Here is a 14,647-nt window from a genome sequence, read left to right as displayed (position 1 = left end):
GCTCAACATTGGAGAAATTACAAGCAGATTGGCACTTTGCAGAACACCGCTGTTCAGTCTGCAAGGGACACCTAAGCTTCGTCACCTGTCTCCATCCCACTCCCACTCTGACCTCTCTGTCTCCGGCCCCCTTCATTGCTCCAATGATCAGAAGCTCAAGGAACAACACTGCACATTCTGTCTGGGCATATTGCAAACTTTAGGACTTATGGAATTTAAAAATTTCAGGTAACTACCCTTTTTTACACCTTCTGCACCCTTCAGTTTCAACTTTTTTTCTTTTCTGTCTCTAAATACCAGTTTTTAAAGTAATTTTTGCCTTGCCAACTTTGGTCCGCACCCTATCGCAGACATCCCTCTGTTGTCTCCATCTGTCCTCTTCCTGCAACTTAAAATGTACTTGTTTTCTCACTTTCCTATTCTAATGCATGGTCCTTGACCTAAAACGTCAACTGTGTTTCTCTCTCTCCACTGATGCTGACTGCTACCAGCGTTTTATGTTTGTGTTTCCGATTTCTGGCATCTGCTGTTTTTTATTCCAATGTTTGTAGAATACCAATACCTCCATACAGTTCATTTCATTACAACAATGCATGGATGTAGTACACCACCCATCCAGGACATTCTGTCTTCTCTCCTCTTCCATCGGGTAGAAGATACAGGAGCCTGAGGGCAAGTACCACCAGACTTAAGGACAGCTTCTACCCCACTGTGATAAGACGATTGAACGGTTCCCTTATACAATGAGACTATGACTTCACGATCCACCTTGTTGCGACTTTGCACCTTATTGCACTGCACTTTCTCTGTAGCTGTGACACTTTACTCTGTACTGTTATTGTTTTTACCTGTACTACCTCAATGCACTCTGTACTAACTCAATGTAACTGCACTGTGTAATGAACTGACCTGTTCATGAACTGTAATGAATTACAGTTTGTAAGACAAGCTTTTCACTGTACCTCGGTACAAGTGACAATAATAAACCAATACCAATCCCAATACCGACTCCTCAGCAAAGTAATTCCACCAGTTAAAAAGCTTCAAGAATCCAGCAAATTTGCTATGTTCAAAACCTTTGTTCAAAACTTCACTTACTGGGGCCAATAGCAGCAGGGGTGCTGTTACGAGTCAGGTTGCTATTTGGTGAATGTCCCTTTAAGGCACCTGGACAGTAGATTAGTAGTGTGTGTGTGGTGTTATCAAGACAGCAAGACTAATACAACGTGCTGGCTGTTTTGCTCAGTGAATCGAAGTGAGTCGGTGAAGGAAAAGAGAGAGAGAGAGAGAGAGAGAGACACTGACTGCTGGTCTCTGTATCGATGGATGAAGAACAATAGCTGTGTCTGTCACTACAATCCATGTATGGATTTTTGGAGAAAACAAGTGGAGTCCACTTTGTCATTAACCTGTAGAGGGAAACAGGTATTTCTGTGGGCAGCCACGTCTTGAATGCCTTCGGGATGGCAGATACTTCAGAACAAAGCAGTGGAGATCATTGGAGATTTGAGGTGTCGTATGGGTTCCATCGTGGAACATGTGGATTTCGTAATTTCTCTCTACATTCTCTCTACATTTTCTCTTCAGTCAACGGTGGTTTTGCAAAAGCTTTTTCTCACGTTTCACCTGATGACTTGCTAAACTGAACTTTGAGGATTATTCCTGGACTTGGAGTTTGGGAATTTGCCACACACACACTTTGAGTTTAGTTTTGGGGATTATGTTAATATCTGACATTTTTACTTTTCTTATTATTACAAGTAGTTATTAATAAAATAGTTTTTAACACTTGTACATGACTCGGTGTGTTTCTATTGTTGCTGGTACGTAACAGTGCTCTCTCTGCCTGTGAAGGAATGTCTGGGCACCACAAGAAATCTCAACTTCTGTTACCCTGTTTTAATTTCCTTTTCACCAAATACTATTTTAAAACAGGTTTACATACAAAATATGAATGCACTGTTTAGTCTTTGTCCTCAGAATTAACTCCATAAAAAAGACTAATTGTAGATTGCGTAATTCTTTATCTAAAGAACATAGCTTTAAAGTGAGAGTGGGAAGGTTTTTTTAAACAGAGAATGGTGGGTGCCTGGAATACGCTGCCGGGGGAGGTGGTGGAGGCAGACACAATAGTGGTGTTTAAGAGGCATTTAGACAGGCACGTGAACATGTAGGGAATGGAGGGATATGGATCCTGTGCAGGCAGAAAGTTTTACTTTAATTTGGCATCATGGTCTACACAAACATTATGGGCCACAGGGCCTGTTCCTGTGTTGTACAGTTCTATGTTCTATTTTCTAATATTTAATGTTTCACCTTCTGGTGAAATGCAACAGATTTAGGTTCCAGAATAGACGATAATTCAACAAATTCAATTGTTGAGCCCAAAGTCAAGGTGAATGCATGGTTATTTAATCCTGATGTAATTAGCTTTTTGTTGGCATGGCAACATATGAGGTTGGGTGGAGTCTTTCATCAAAGATATTATTGCCTTTAGAATTGACTCAGTACTGTACCAGTTTTCATGGAAAGTGGAGGTGCATAATAGTGTAGCAGCAATCTTTATATGTCACTCAATGTTGACAAGGCTGCAGTTCCACAGTCCAACAAAACTTCATCAATATGCACATTTGAGAGGGGAAAAGACAAATTTAGGATAAGAATGCCTGAGTCTCCTGTGAGTGAATTTGCAAATGAAAATATCACCTTTATTGGAAAGGTAGAAATTGGTAACTCATTTACAAGAAGGAATTTTCTAATTAGTAATAGGGTGATGTTGGTGGTAAGCTGTGCCTAATGGAGGAGATGCTGTATGTAGTCCTGAAACCCATCTGAGGAAATAATTTAATTTAATGGGGTGGAAAAATTTTGCCAAACTGATTGCATCTGATTTTGGGTTACAGCTTATCTTTAGCAAGGTCTAGTTGTTTGTTAACATTTCAATGTTCACAAGTTACAGCTGTTGCTGGCAACACCAGCATTTAATGTTCATTGCTAATTCCTTGGAGCAGGTGTTGCTGAGCTGTTCACTTGTTGCAAAGCATCCATGGGGCAAATGTGTTTTCTATAAGGCAGAATAGTTCAAAACAACTGGGTCATTTCTTTCTGTGGTCCCTGGGGTATATGTAGAGTAGACCAAACCAGACCAGACCAGGCAAGGCAAGGACAGCAAACCGGGCATTAGTTTACAATCATTTGATTGTTATGTGGCCACCATTATGATACTAGCTACAGAATTTAAATTGCCTAATTGCCCTGATGGGACTTAAGCATGTCTCTGGATCATTCGTCCAGCTCTCTGCATAATTAGGCCACTAATGCAACAAGTTTGTTATTATACTCGTTGGGAATTGTCCTCCTAACAACTGACATAGACAAAAATACATTTTGTAGTGGTGACTTTAGGCATGTTTAATAAAGGAAATGAGTTTTGCATATGCATATTTTGGTTTCCTTTTAGGGATCTGAACTCAGATACATTTATAGAGATTTGATCTTTGACACTGCTTAATGCAGTAAAACTCAAAATGATTCTGATTCATTATCCAAAACATCATATTTTATTATGAAATACTTCCGATTATATCATTTTTATGTCACAGTTGAGTTGATTTTCACTTCATTAAAAAGCAATAATGATGAATGTTGCAAGACAGAGGGCACAGCTAACAGTGTAGATAAGAACAGATGGAAGGGGAAAGTCATGGACTGAGTGGGCAAACTGTCCTTCGTGGTAGAAGTTGCTGGTTTGGGAAGTGCTGGCAATCTGGCCTTGTGAATAACTGGAGTATATTCTTTCCATGGTGCACACTACAGCCATAGAGTGCTAGTGGAGGGAATAAATGTTTGGACTGGTGGACATAGTACCAGTTGAACAGGCCACTTTGCCCTGTGTAGTGTCAAGTGCTTTTGAAGCTACATTCATCCACGCAAGTAGAAAGTATTCTATTCACACCTTTGGCTTGTGCTTTGTTGATACTCGAAAGATCTTGGAAAGCGTCGGTCGACATAGGATACACAGTGTGTTACCTGATCTTCTAGCCACAGTATCTACAAGGCTGGTCTAGATAAGTTACTGATCAATGGTTCCCTGAGGATGTTGATGGAGGATTCAGTGGTGATAATACCATTGAAGGAGAATAGTAGGTGGCTAGACTCTTTATTGTTAGAAATGGTCATTGCTCAGGACAAAGTTACTTGTCATTTTCAAGCACACATTGAGCATATTTTGTTGCATGTATGTAGTGAGTGTTTCATTTTCTGAGGAGATAATCATCAGTGAACACTTCTCACTTCTTACATTATTTGGAGTGGATATAATTGACGAAACAATTGATGATGATTGAGCCCAGGACACAGCCTGAGGAAACCTTGCAGTGATGCCTTTGAGTGAGATGATTGACCTTCAACAAACACAATCATCTTTCTTTGTGTGAGATATGATTCCAGACATTGGAGAGTTTTCCTCTTAATTACAATGACTTCAGTTTTACCATCTCCTTGATGCCACACTTGATAAAAATGAGCATCGTTGAACAGGTAATCACTGAGTAAGTGCCACTTGATAAGACTGTAAACGACTGCTGTCACTTTATTGATGATCAAGAATGGACTAATAGTATGGTAGTTAATCAAATTGGATTTGTTCTACATTTTAGCTGTGCAATTTTCTGCATTGTCAGGTAGATGCCAGTAGTGTAACAGTATTGGAATAGGTTGATTAGCGATGCATTGTTAATACTGGGAAGTTGGAAACTGTGGAACTTAGGAATCCAAGTATAAACATCATTAAAAGCTGGGTGCCAAAATGTCTCCTGGGCTAGCATCTCCTGAGCAAGCTTCCTTTTTATAAAATTCTACCCAGAACAATAGTGTTGAGTCATTCAGTTTTGGTCTGACCCAGGACTCAATCTTGACAGGTCAGGAAAGTTATGCAGGAGAAAGGGCATTCTTTCGTAATAACCGAAACACTAGGTACTTTTTAAATGGAGCAAAATTGGAAAATGTTGATGTATAAAGTGGACTAAGGTGTTTTTGTACAAATGTTATTGAAAGCTAACATGCAAGTGCAGCAAACATTAGGACAGATAGTACATTGGCCTTTTAGAACCTTGTGCTGTGAGCTCTCTCTCATGAGATGCATATCTGAAAGAGTTGATCTGTCAATGACAGAAACATCAAAGAAAATATTTAATTATTCTAACTGGAAACGATTTAAAATCAGATGGTAAGAATACACTTTTCTTAATCAAATACTGAAAGGCCTGGATAGAGGAGCTTAAACAGAAACCAGAATCTCAAGGACCACAGTGGATTGAAGATCCAGGGACACCAGCTCAGATTCCACCATAGCAATCGGGAAATTTTAATTCAGTTTTTTTTAAATGAAAGTATCAACAAAGGGTTAATGTAATTTATTAAAAATTCAACGGATTAATTGCCTATCCGTGATTGTCCTTTGGCTAGTTCAAAGATCAGTTGAGAGTTGACTGCACTAGTGGGTCTGTCGTCAGATACCAAGTAAGAACGGCAGAGTTCTTTCCCTGAAGAATGGATTTCTCTCCATTTACGGCAGTCCGATAATCTCAAGCGATTAATTCATAATTAAAGGATTGATTTTATTTGTGGTGAGCCCCACTTTATCTCCAGTTCATTAGCTGTCAATCAAAATCCCAGAACTGGGAAAACAGGAGCGCCCCGAAGTACAACGGATCGTATAAATTTGTCTTATGAATAAAAACACTGACCAGAAAAGTCAATCAATTTTAGATTACAGTATTAGGGTTCGATGTAGACTTTGGGGCCATGATTTGAATTTCCTTGCGCTCTGGTCATATCTCGTCTCACCCCAAGACAAGTCTTTCAACGCGCTCAATTTCGGTTTTGGAAGTAAGTGAAAATGCATTTTGTCACAAAGACCGAGATAAAATTTAAAATTACACGTAATCTTTTGGATGCAGCTGAAATCCAGCCTGAGGCCAGGCACGTTGCAATGCATTTGGTTTCTGCACCTAAACATGTTTATTAAGTGGAATCGGAAATTGGAAAGTTCATCGAGTTGGTGAGTTTCTTAAATTTAACACACAACTCCACAGGCTTCCTGGCGTCGCTAAATGCCAAACTATTGTGAAAGACACGCCAGTTAAAACTCCACAGCCCTTCGAATGATTTCCACACGGAAGCCCCAGCATTGAAACGCCAATGTCACAGTTTACCGGGAACATATCTGTTCAACTCTCCTTTCGCTTTTCAATGTTTATACCAATTAATTCCTTCTAATCATTGGTAGCACTAGTAGTTTCTCCCATACCTTATTTAATTAACTTTTATTCTCTCCTTCTCAAGGCTCTATGTGCCTTGTAACACGTTGGATTCTGTTTAGGACAGAACACTAACCTTGTAATGGGCAAACATTTGGAAGGATTCTGTTTGCTTTCTCTGCCGGGTCTAATTTAATCGCATGCAGTGCAGTATTGTTTGAGAGACTCTTCTGCTGAAAACGGTGCATCTAAACCTACAGCAATGATAGCCCTTCAGAATCAGATTTATTTGTCACTGAACCTTAATCCAAGTCGACAAAGCAAAGGGGAATATTTTACAGGGAAAGGGTAACTGTCCCTGAATGACGTCAATCTTCATCTCTGTGCAAGTTCACGAGGGGTAATGAGGGAGAGATATTGGAAATGGTTTATTTAGTTGCAAATTGCCTCGTTAATTACAAACAGCGGAACTGCTACCAGGGTTACTCATATGATGTATTTTACACACTAATTACGGTAGTCCAATAAAACCACAGTAAATTGAATCTGGCAAACACCTACTGGTTTTTACTGGTTAAGAGAATGCAAAGAATTGTCGCATCAATTCCTATATCTGGAATGTAAAGTTAAAAATTCACATTCATATGTATATGTCTTGGAAAGGACATAGTGGAACATGCAAGTATAACCAATTGCTCAATACACACTTAGAACATAGAACAGTATGTCACAGGAACAGGCCCTTCAGCCCATCCTGGCTATGCTGCCTCTGATGCCAATGTAAACTAATCCCATCTCCCAGCACATGATCCATATTCCGTCTAACTAAACGCCTCGTAAACTTTAGTATTGTATCTGTTTCCGCCATCTCCCCTGGCAGCGGGCTCCAGGCACCTAATACACTGTGTGTGTGTAAAAAAATCTTGCCTCATAAATCTCCTTTAAATATTTCCCCCCTCACCTTAAAGCTATGCCCTCCAGTAGTGATATTTCCACCCTGGGAGAAGACTCTATCTACGCCTCTCATAATTTTATACACTTCTATCAGGTCTCCCCTCAGCCTTCGACGCTCCAGAGAAAGCAACCTGAGTTTGTCCTAACCTAACCTTATAGCTAGTACTCTCTAATCCAGGCAATATCATGGTGAACCTCTTTTGCACCCTCTGCAAAGCTTCCCCATCCTTCCTGTAATGGGGTAACAGAACTGCACACAATATTGCAGATGTGGCCCAACCAAGGAGTTATAAAGCTGCAACATGACTTCTTGACTTTTATACTCAACACCCTGACTGATGAAGGCAAGGATGCTACATGCTTTCTTTCCCACCCATCTACTTCTATTGCCACTTTCAGGGAGGTATGGACTTGATCCCTTGGTACATCACTGTGCCTAAGCATTCTGTCATTTACTGTATACCTTCCTCTTATATTTGACCTCCCAAAGTGCAACATCACACACTTGTCTGGTTAAAGCTCCATCTGCCATTTCTCTGCCCATATTTCCAACCAGTCTATAATCCTGCTGAATCCTTTGCCAACCTTTGTCACTAGCCACAACTGCACCAATTTTTGTGTCATCTGCAAACTTGCTAATCAGCCCATCTACGTTTTTGTCCAAATCATATATATATATATATATCACAAACAACAGATGTCCCAACATTGATCCATGTGGAAAACCACCAGTAACAGAGCTCCAGTCAGAATAACACCCCTCCATCAATACCCTCTCTCTTCTATGGCCAAGCCAATTCTGAATCCAATTTACCAATTCTCCATGGATCCAATAATTTCTCTAATACTGATGTAAGGCTCACTAGCCTATAATTTCCTGGTTTGTCCCTGTCGCCCTTCCTAACCTCCAGACCTCTGGAAAATCGCCTTGGCTGAAGAGGATACAAAGATCTATGTAAACCAATCATTCTCCTCCCTTGCCTCTTTCAACAAGCTGGGATAGATTCCTTCAGGCCCTGCAGACTTCTCCACCCTAATGTTTTTCAAGAGGTGGAAATGTAAATCATTTTTCTGCTGCAGCCGTATTTCCTGCCATTGTAATGAACACAATTGCTATTCCAGTGCTGGGTCTAAAACTTCCTGATGCATGCAGGGCGAATAGAATTGGGGATGTTGATTGGATATGGGAATGGAAGAGAAGCAGTTCAACATGGAACTGCCAGCATTTCCCAGTCAGTTTTGGCCTAATATTAGACTTTTAACTGCAGTTATTAAATACCAAGTATAAAATGTGTACGAAAGCAATATAAACCCCAATGGCTTTATTTTTTTTACTATGGTACATGCTCCACTTTTACGATTCAAGAAGCTACTCACCCTGTGTTCCAGTGCCTTGGTTTATGGTCCTCCCCAGTTCCCAAACTTGTTTCTGCTACAAGCTGCTGGAACTTGCTGCTCTACGATGCAATGCATTGTACCAGATTTTGATGCATATTGTTACACGGTAGTGGGATTACAACTCCCTGTCACACCTCTATACATCTTGCACCCAAAAGATGTGTTGGATTTGCAGCTGATCAAGGAAGTATACGTCCAACACACAAGAAAGTCTCCCATGTTAGGTCAATCAATCCATATAACTGACTTGGTTATGGCGTCCAGTGAGTGCCAACCAAATTTGAAAAAAGCCTTTTAGTAATTTATGTTAACATTACTTTTTTTCAATTCTTTAACAGGATCTGGACACAACATTTCAGCATGGAGGGTTCTGGTTGGAAAAGCAGAAAACCTGTTCTGTTTTTACTTGGTACTGTCATTGTCCTCTCTTGTCCCATTACTCAGGCAGCTAATATATTGGTTGTACCCATTGGGGGGAGTCACTGGATCAATATGCAACTTCTGTTGGAAGAACTGAAACTTCATGGACACAACATCACTGTGCTTTATTATGCAGGAAGTGGGTTTATCACAGAAAGACCTGATCTATATCAATCCATTGTAATTCAAATTCAAGCAAATGTTGAAATAATTGATGTAGTGGGAATAATTCTACAAAACACATTGCAAATTGCACAAAATTGATGGACTTTCAGGGACTATGTTGAGTCCCAATTTGAAATGCTATCTTTTGTGCAGAACTGTCAAAAAATGCTTCGTTATGGCATTGCTGAAATTTTTGAGAACAGAACATTACTAAGCCAACTTGAAAAGGCAAATTTTGACTTGGTGCTTACAGATCCTCTTTTTGCTACTGGACCTATGCTTGCTTATTATTTGATACGTTCCCTGGTGCATGATGTTCGATGGCTGGACAGTGGTGAAGCTCATTTCCTCATTACCCCATCACCACCTTCCTACGTCCCAATCTCTAGCTCGCATCTGACAGACAAAATGTCCTTTCTTCAAAGAATGCAAAATGTCATCCAAAGTCTTATTCATCTATCCATTTTAGAACTTTTCATTTACCCCAATTACAATGAACTGTGTCATCGATATCTGGGACCAGACACAGACATCAAGACAATTCTCTTCGGGGCTGATGTGTGGCTGATGAGAGTCGATTTTGTATTTGAATTCCCAAGACCCACCATGCCAAATATTGTGTACATTGGAGGCTTCCAGTGTAAACCAGCCCAACCACTAGCAGCAGAGTTTGAAGAGTTTGTCCAAAGCTCAGGGAAGCACGGACTTATTGTGATGTCATTGGGGTCCATTGTCAGTTCCTTGCCAATGCAGATCACAATGAATATAGCAGAGGCTTTTGCTCAAGTACCCCAGAAGGTTATTTGGAGATATGATGGAGAAATCCCTCCCAATATAGGAAGTAACACACTACTGGCAAAATGGATCCCTCAGAACGACCTGCTAGGACACCCCAACACACGAGTCTTTATTTCTCATGGTGGCACCAATGGTATTTACGAAGCCATCTACCACGGGGTGCCAGTGATTGGCATGCCCCTAATTTTTGACCAATTTGACAATGTAGTTAGGCTTGAATCCCGAGGAGCAGCAAAAGTGATGAATGTTGCAACCATGCATTCAACAGATCTATTGCAGGCACTTAACGAGGTGATAAATGATACATTTTATCGGGATAACATGAAAAAACTCTCTGCTCTCCACCGGGACCAACCAGAGTTGCCAATGGAGAGAGCCGTTTTCTGGATTGAGTATGTTGCCCGTCACAAGGGAGCAGGGCATTTGCGCTCAGAATTCTACCAACTCCCCTGGTACGTTTACTACTGTGTAGATGTGATGATCTTTCTATTGTCTGTGTTCCTCTTGGTTACAGTGTTGGTGGTTGTAACATTGAAGAAACTTTGTAGTATTGCATGTAAGAAAAAACAAAAAACTGAGTAAGGTTAACCTTCTTGTGTTCTTTCAAATTAATTCAAGGAAATTGTTTCTACACTTAATTCTTTCCAGATGTCATGAACTTAGCAAAGCAAAAATAGAAACACAATACGTCAAGCAAGTAATTGCCTTTGTGTCGAGAAATGCACAGGAATATTTTTAATGCCTGAATAAAGTCATGAAGTAACAGACGAGTTTATCTACAATTATTCAAAATTTAGTAACATTTGTTGACATGAATCCCAAAGGTTTGTGATCGCTGGCAGAAAGGCCTTCTTTCCAACTTTGATTGCTTTTCCATGTTTGATTCCTTTCCAACAATCACAATCATAGAATGTCACAGTATGACAAACTGAAAACATGCTTTTTTAGTGGTTTGGCCCAGTTTGCAAGCATTTCCTCAGCCCATGGAGCTGGTGACTCTGAATAATGGAGTTGCATTAACCATGAGTCAATGAACTTGTTTCCCTTTCTCCCAGCCACACTTACTGATCAGTAAACCTGGGCAATATTACGTGAGTATCAGTTTGCAGCTCCGATAGATTGGTCTCATTTACAGAAGGGCAGATGAATTATTGGCACTGAGCAGGATTTGCAGCAATGCCATGGACTGATAAATCCTATGCTATGCAATCACTCCTTTTATTCTGTATATTTGAATGTTTCTCACGAGCAAAAGCATCAGGCTCCATTATACTGTGGTGGCCTCTCTGTAATGCCACCTGTGATGTTCAAAAATATATTTTTGTTATTAAATTAGCTATAATTCTGCTGAACTGTTAATAAAGAAATATTCCTTCAAAATGTATCTGATTTTAATGGTTTTTAGCATCAGGAAGATTGATTTTATTCACACATGATTCCTAATGGTAGTTTGGTCTAAATTGGACTAACTGATAGAAGATGATTCATTTAGGTCAAATTTCAGCATCTGGTGCTTCTTCTGATGGTCTTTTGCATGAATCACATGCAGCAGTACATAACATTTCCAGTTAATTCATGTTGCAAGAAAAATTGCATTCACATGAATCATCTGCAGACATATGGGGAGCATATAGGAAAACGCCACTCAGCTCTGCAAGCCTGTACAATTGCTCAGTCATTAGATTGAGTGACTGACTCACTCAATCTAAGTAACGATATAACGGTTTGATCATCCACTTTCTTTAGAAGTGGAACCAACAACCTTGAAGCCTCAGTCACATGGAGCAAGTGATGGTGCAGTTGCTATACTTGCTCATTCTTCTGGCTCAACTGGTTAATATATTAAGGATCGTTTTTTTATGGGAATGCTGGAGGGAATTGAGCCCAATGCCATTGCCTGGAACCCTAGCTGGCCTCCATCTCAACTGCCCTGATTTCTCTCATTCTGGATTCAACCCAGCTGGACGGAACCTTGCAGAAGGGAGACTCTGCAAAATGAAATCTGAAGTGGGGATCCCCTTCCTGGCACTCACATTTGGTTCTGACGAGATTCTGGTCCGTACTGAGCCTCGGAAACCCATTCCCATCTGCGTTTTTGTGACAGCCATGGCCTTGTTGCCACTTTAACAATCTGAATGCAACTTATCATACAACATAGAACAGTACAAGACTGTGCAGGCCATTCGGCCCAGGATGTTGTGCTGATCTTGATGCAAATCTATACTAACTGTCCTCCTGTGTATCTTCCATATCCCTCCATTCCCTTCACATTCATGTGTCTATCTAAAAGCCTCTTAAATTCCACCAAACTGCCTGCTTCCACCACTACCCCGATAACTCATTCCAGACACCTTCTGCTCTCTGCGTAAAAATAAACTTGCCCCTTTTCCTGAAATATTTTTATGCCATTAAACCATAATGATAATTGTCACATTAGGACACAGAGTAAGTAGTGTCTTTGGAAGCAGAAGTTTGAAATGTGACGTTGATGGACTGGCAGTACTGTGGTGGAGTTCGCTGAAATGTGAAGTCATCCATCTAAAACTGGTCAGTTAAATCACCAGGAACGGTGAAGGTCCAATGATTTTAGGTTCTAAGTAAAACATTGCTAAAAGTGAGCTATCAAGGTGGTATCTGGATCTGGAAAACATTTCTTGATGTTTTCTTGACCGGGTGGCATGGTAGTGTAGCGGTTAGCGTAACACTATTACAGCGCCCGGGACTCGGGTTCAATTCCCGCCACTGACTGTAAGGAGTTTGTATGTTTTCCCCGTGTCTGCGTGGGTTTCCTCCAGGTGCTCTGGTTTCCTCCCACATTCCAAAGGTGTACAGGTTAGGAGCTGTGGGCATGCTATGTTGGTGTTGGAAAAGTGGCGACATTTGCAGGCTGCCCCCCACACATTCTCAGTAATGCAAAAAGACGCATTTCACTGTGTGTTTCGATGTACATCTGACTAATAAATAAATATCTATCTATCTAGATATTAAAGTAATTTATATACATCTGCCACCATCAGCTTTGCCCCCCCAATTAATTCTGCATGGCCACAGAAATACCGTACCTTTGACCATCTATTTACCCTTCAAGTTATTGTTGTACTCACTTGCCTCATTTACAGCCTCTTTATGAACCAAACCCTCAGCTGCCACATCCTGCCCCCTCACTGACAGTTCCATCTCACTAATCCCACTGCAAACTAACTTTGTCAAATTCCTTCATATCCCTCCCATTACTCCCAGAGATGCTGATGATTCTATCAACATCAGCACAATGGAAAATTGACCCATGTCTTTTGAGATCTTGGATTTTACTTTCTATCATTTACCCAATTCAGATTCTAAAGATGTGGCCCTTACAGCAAACCTCTCTAATCCAGGCAACATTCTGGTGAACTTCTTCTGCACCCTCTCAAAGGAGACGGTGTACATGCACCTGTCTACATCAACGGTGCTGAGGTCGAGAGGGTTGTGAGCTTCAAGTTCCTGGGAGTGAACATCACCAACAGCCTGTCCTGGTCAAATCACGTAGATGCCACAGCCAAGAAAGCTCACCAGTGCCTCTACTTCCTCAGGAAGCTAAAGAAATTCGGTATGTCCCCTTTGACACTCACCAACTTTTATTGATGCACCATAGAAAGCATCCTATCCAGATGCATCACAGCTTGGTACAGCAACTGCTCTGCCCAGGACTGCAAGAAACTGCAGAGAGTTGTGGACACAGCCCAGCGCATCACGGAAACCAGCCTCCCCTCCTTGGACTCTGTCTTCACCTCTCGCTACCTTGGCGAAGCAGCCAGCGTAATCAAAGACCCCACCCACCCAGGATATTCTCTCTTCTCTCCTCTTCCATCAGGTAGAAGATACAGGAGCCTGAGGGCACGTACCATCAGTCTTAAGGAAAGCTTCTACCCCACTGTGATAAGACTATTGAATGGTTCCCTTACATGATGAGATGGACTATGACCTCACAATCTACCTTGTTGTGACCTTGCACCTTATTGCACTGCACTTTCTCTGTAGCTGTGACACTTTACTCTGTACTGTTATTGTTTTTTTCCTGTACTACATCAATGCACTCTGTACCAAATGTAACTGCACTGTATAATGAATTGACCTGTACGATTGGTATGCAAGACAAGTTTTTCACTGTACCTCAGTACAAGTGACAATAATAAACCAATACCAATACCAAAGCCTCCACATCCTTCCTGTAATGCAGTGACCAGAATTTCATTTGAATAATATTCCTACCACTCATGCAAGGCTCACTGGCCTATAATTTCCTGGTTTGTCTCCATTGCCCTTCTTAAACAGAGGAACAACATTTGCTCTTCTCCAGTCCTCTGAGATCTCGCCTTGGCTAAAGTGGATACAAACATCGCTGTCAATGCCCCAGCAATCTCCTCTCTTGCATCTTTCAATAATCTGGGATAGATCCTTTCAGGCCCTGAGGATTTATCCACATTAATATTCTTCAAGAGACCCAACACCTCACTAGAATATCACCCTACCCCTCCCTGATCATGCTAACCTCCAAAGTACTCATTTAGTATCTTGTCCACTTCCTCTGGCTCCAGGCATAAATTCCCTCTTTTGTCCTTGAGTAGTCCTGCCCTCCCTTAGTTACCCACTTCTTTTCAACCTATGTATAA

The 14,647-nt window shown here is 40.9% G+C and overlaps 1 protein-coding gene across 1 annotated transcript; it reads left to right on the top strand.

Annotated features, from left to right (window-relative positions):
* Nucleotides 1–9,362: 9,362 nt before the first annotated feature.
* Nucleotides 9,363–10,664, top strand: LOC127583882 (UDP-glucuronosyltransferase 2A1-like). The gene is made up of 2 exons (XM_052040272.1): nt 9,363–9,860; nt 9,993–10,664. The coding sequence occupies exons 1-2, from the start codon at nt 9,363–9,365 to the stop codon at nt 10,575–10,577; spliced, it is 1,083 nt and encodes a 360-aa protein (XP_051896232.1). The 3' UTR covers nt 10,578–10,664.
* Nucleotides 10,665–14,647: the final 3,983 nt, after the last annotated feature.

This window comes from Pristis pectinata, chromosome 28 (genome assembly GCF_009764475.1).
Source record: "Pristis pectinata isolate sPriPec2 chromosome 28, sPriPec2.1.pri, whole genome shotgun sequence".
Lineage (NCBI taxonomy): Eukaryota > Metazoa > Chordata > Chondrichthyes > Rhinopristiformes > Pristidae > Pristis > Pristis pectinata.
This window is presented reverse-complemented; position numbering and strand designations above follow the sequence as displayed.

Excerpts from the sequence above, each read along its gene's own strand:
- LOC127583882 (XM_052040272.1), top strand. The coding sequence starts at position 9,363 with ATGCTTCGTTATGGCATTGCTGAAATTTTTGAGAACAGAACATTACTA. Across the intron at positions 9,861-9,992 it reads AACCAGCCCAACCACTAGCA|AAGGTTATTTGGAGATATGA; the intron begins GCAGAGTTTGAA and ends CAAGTACCCCAG.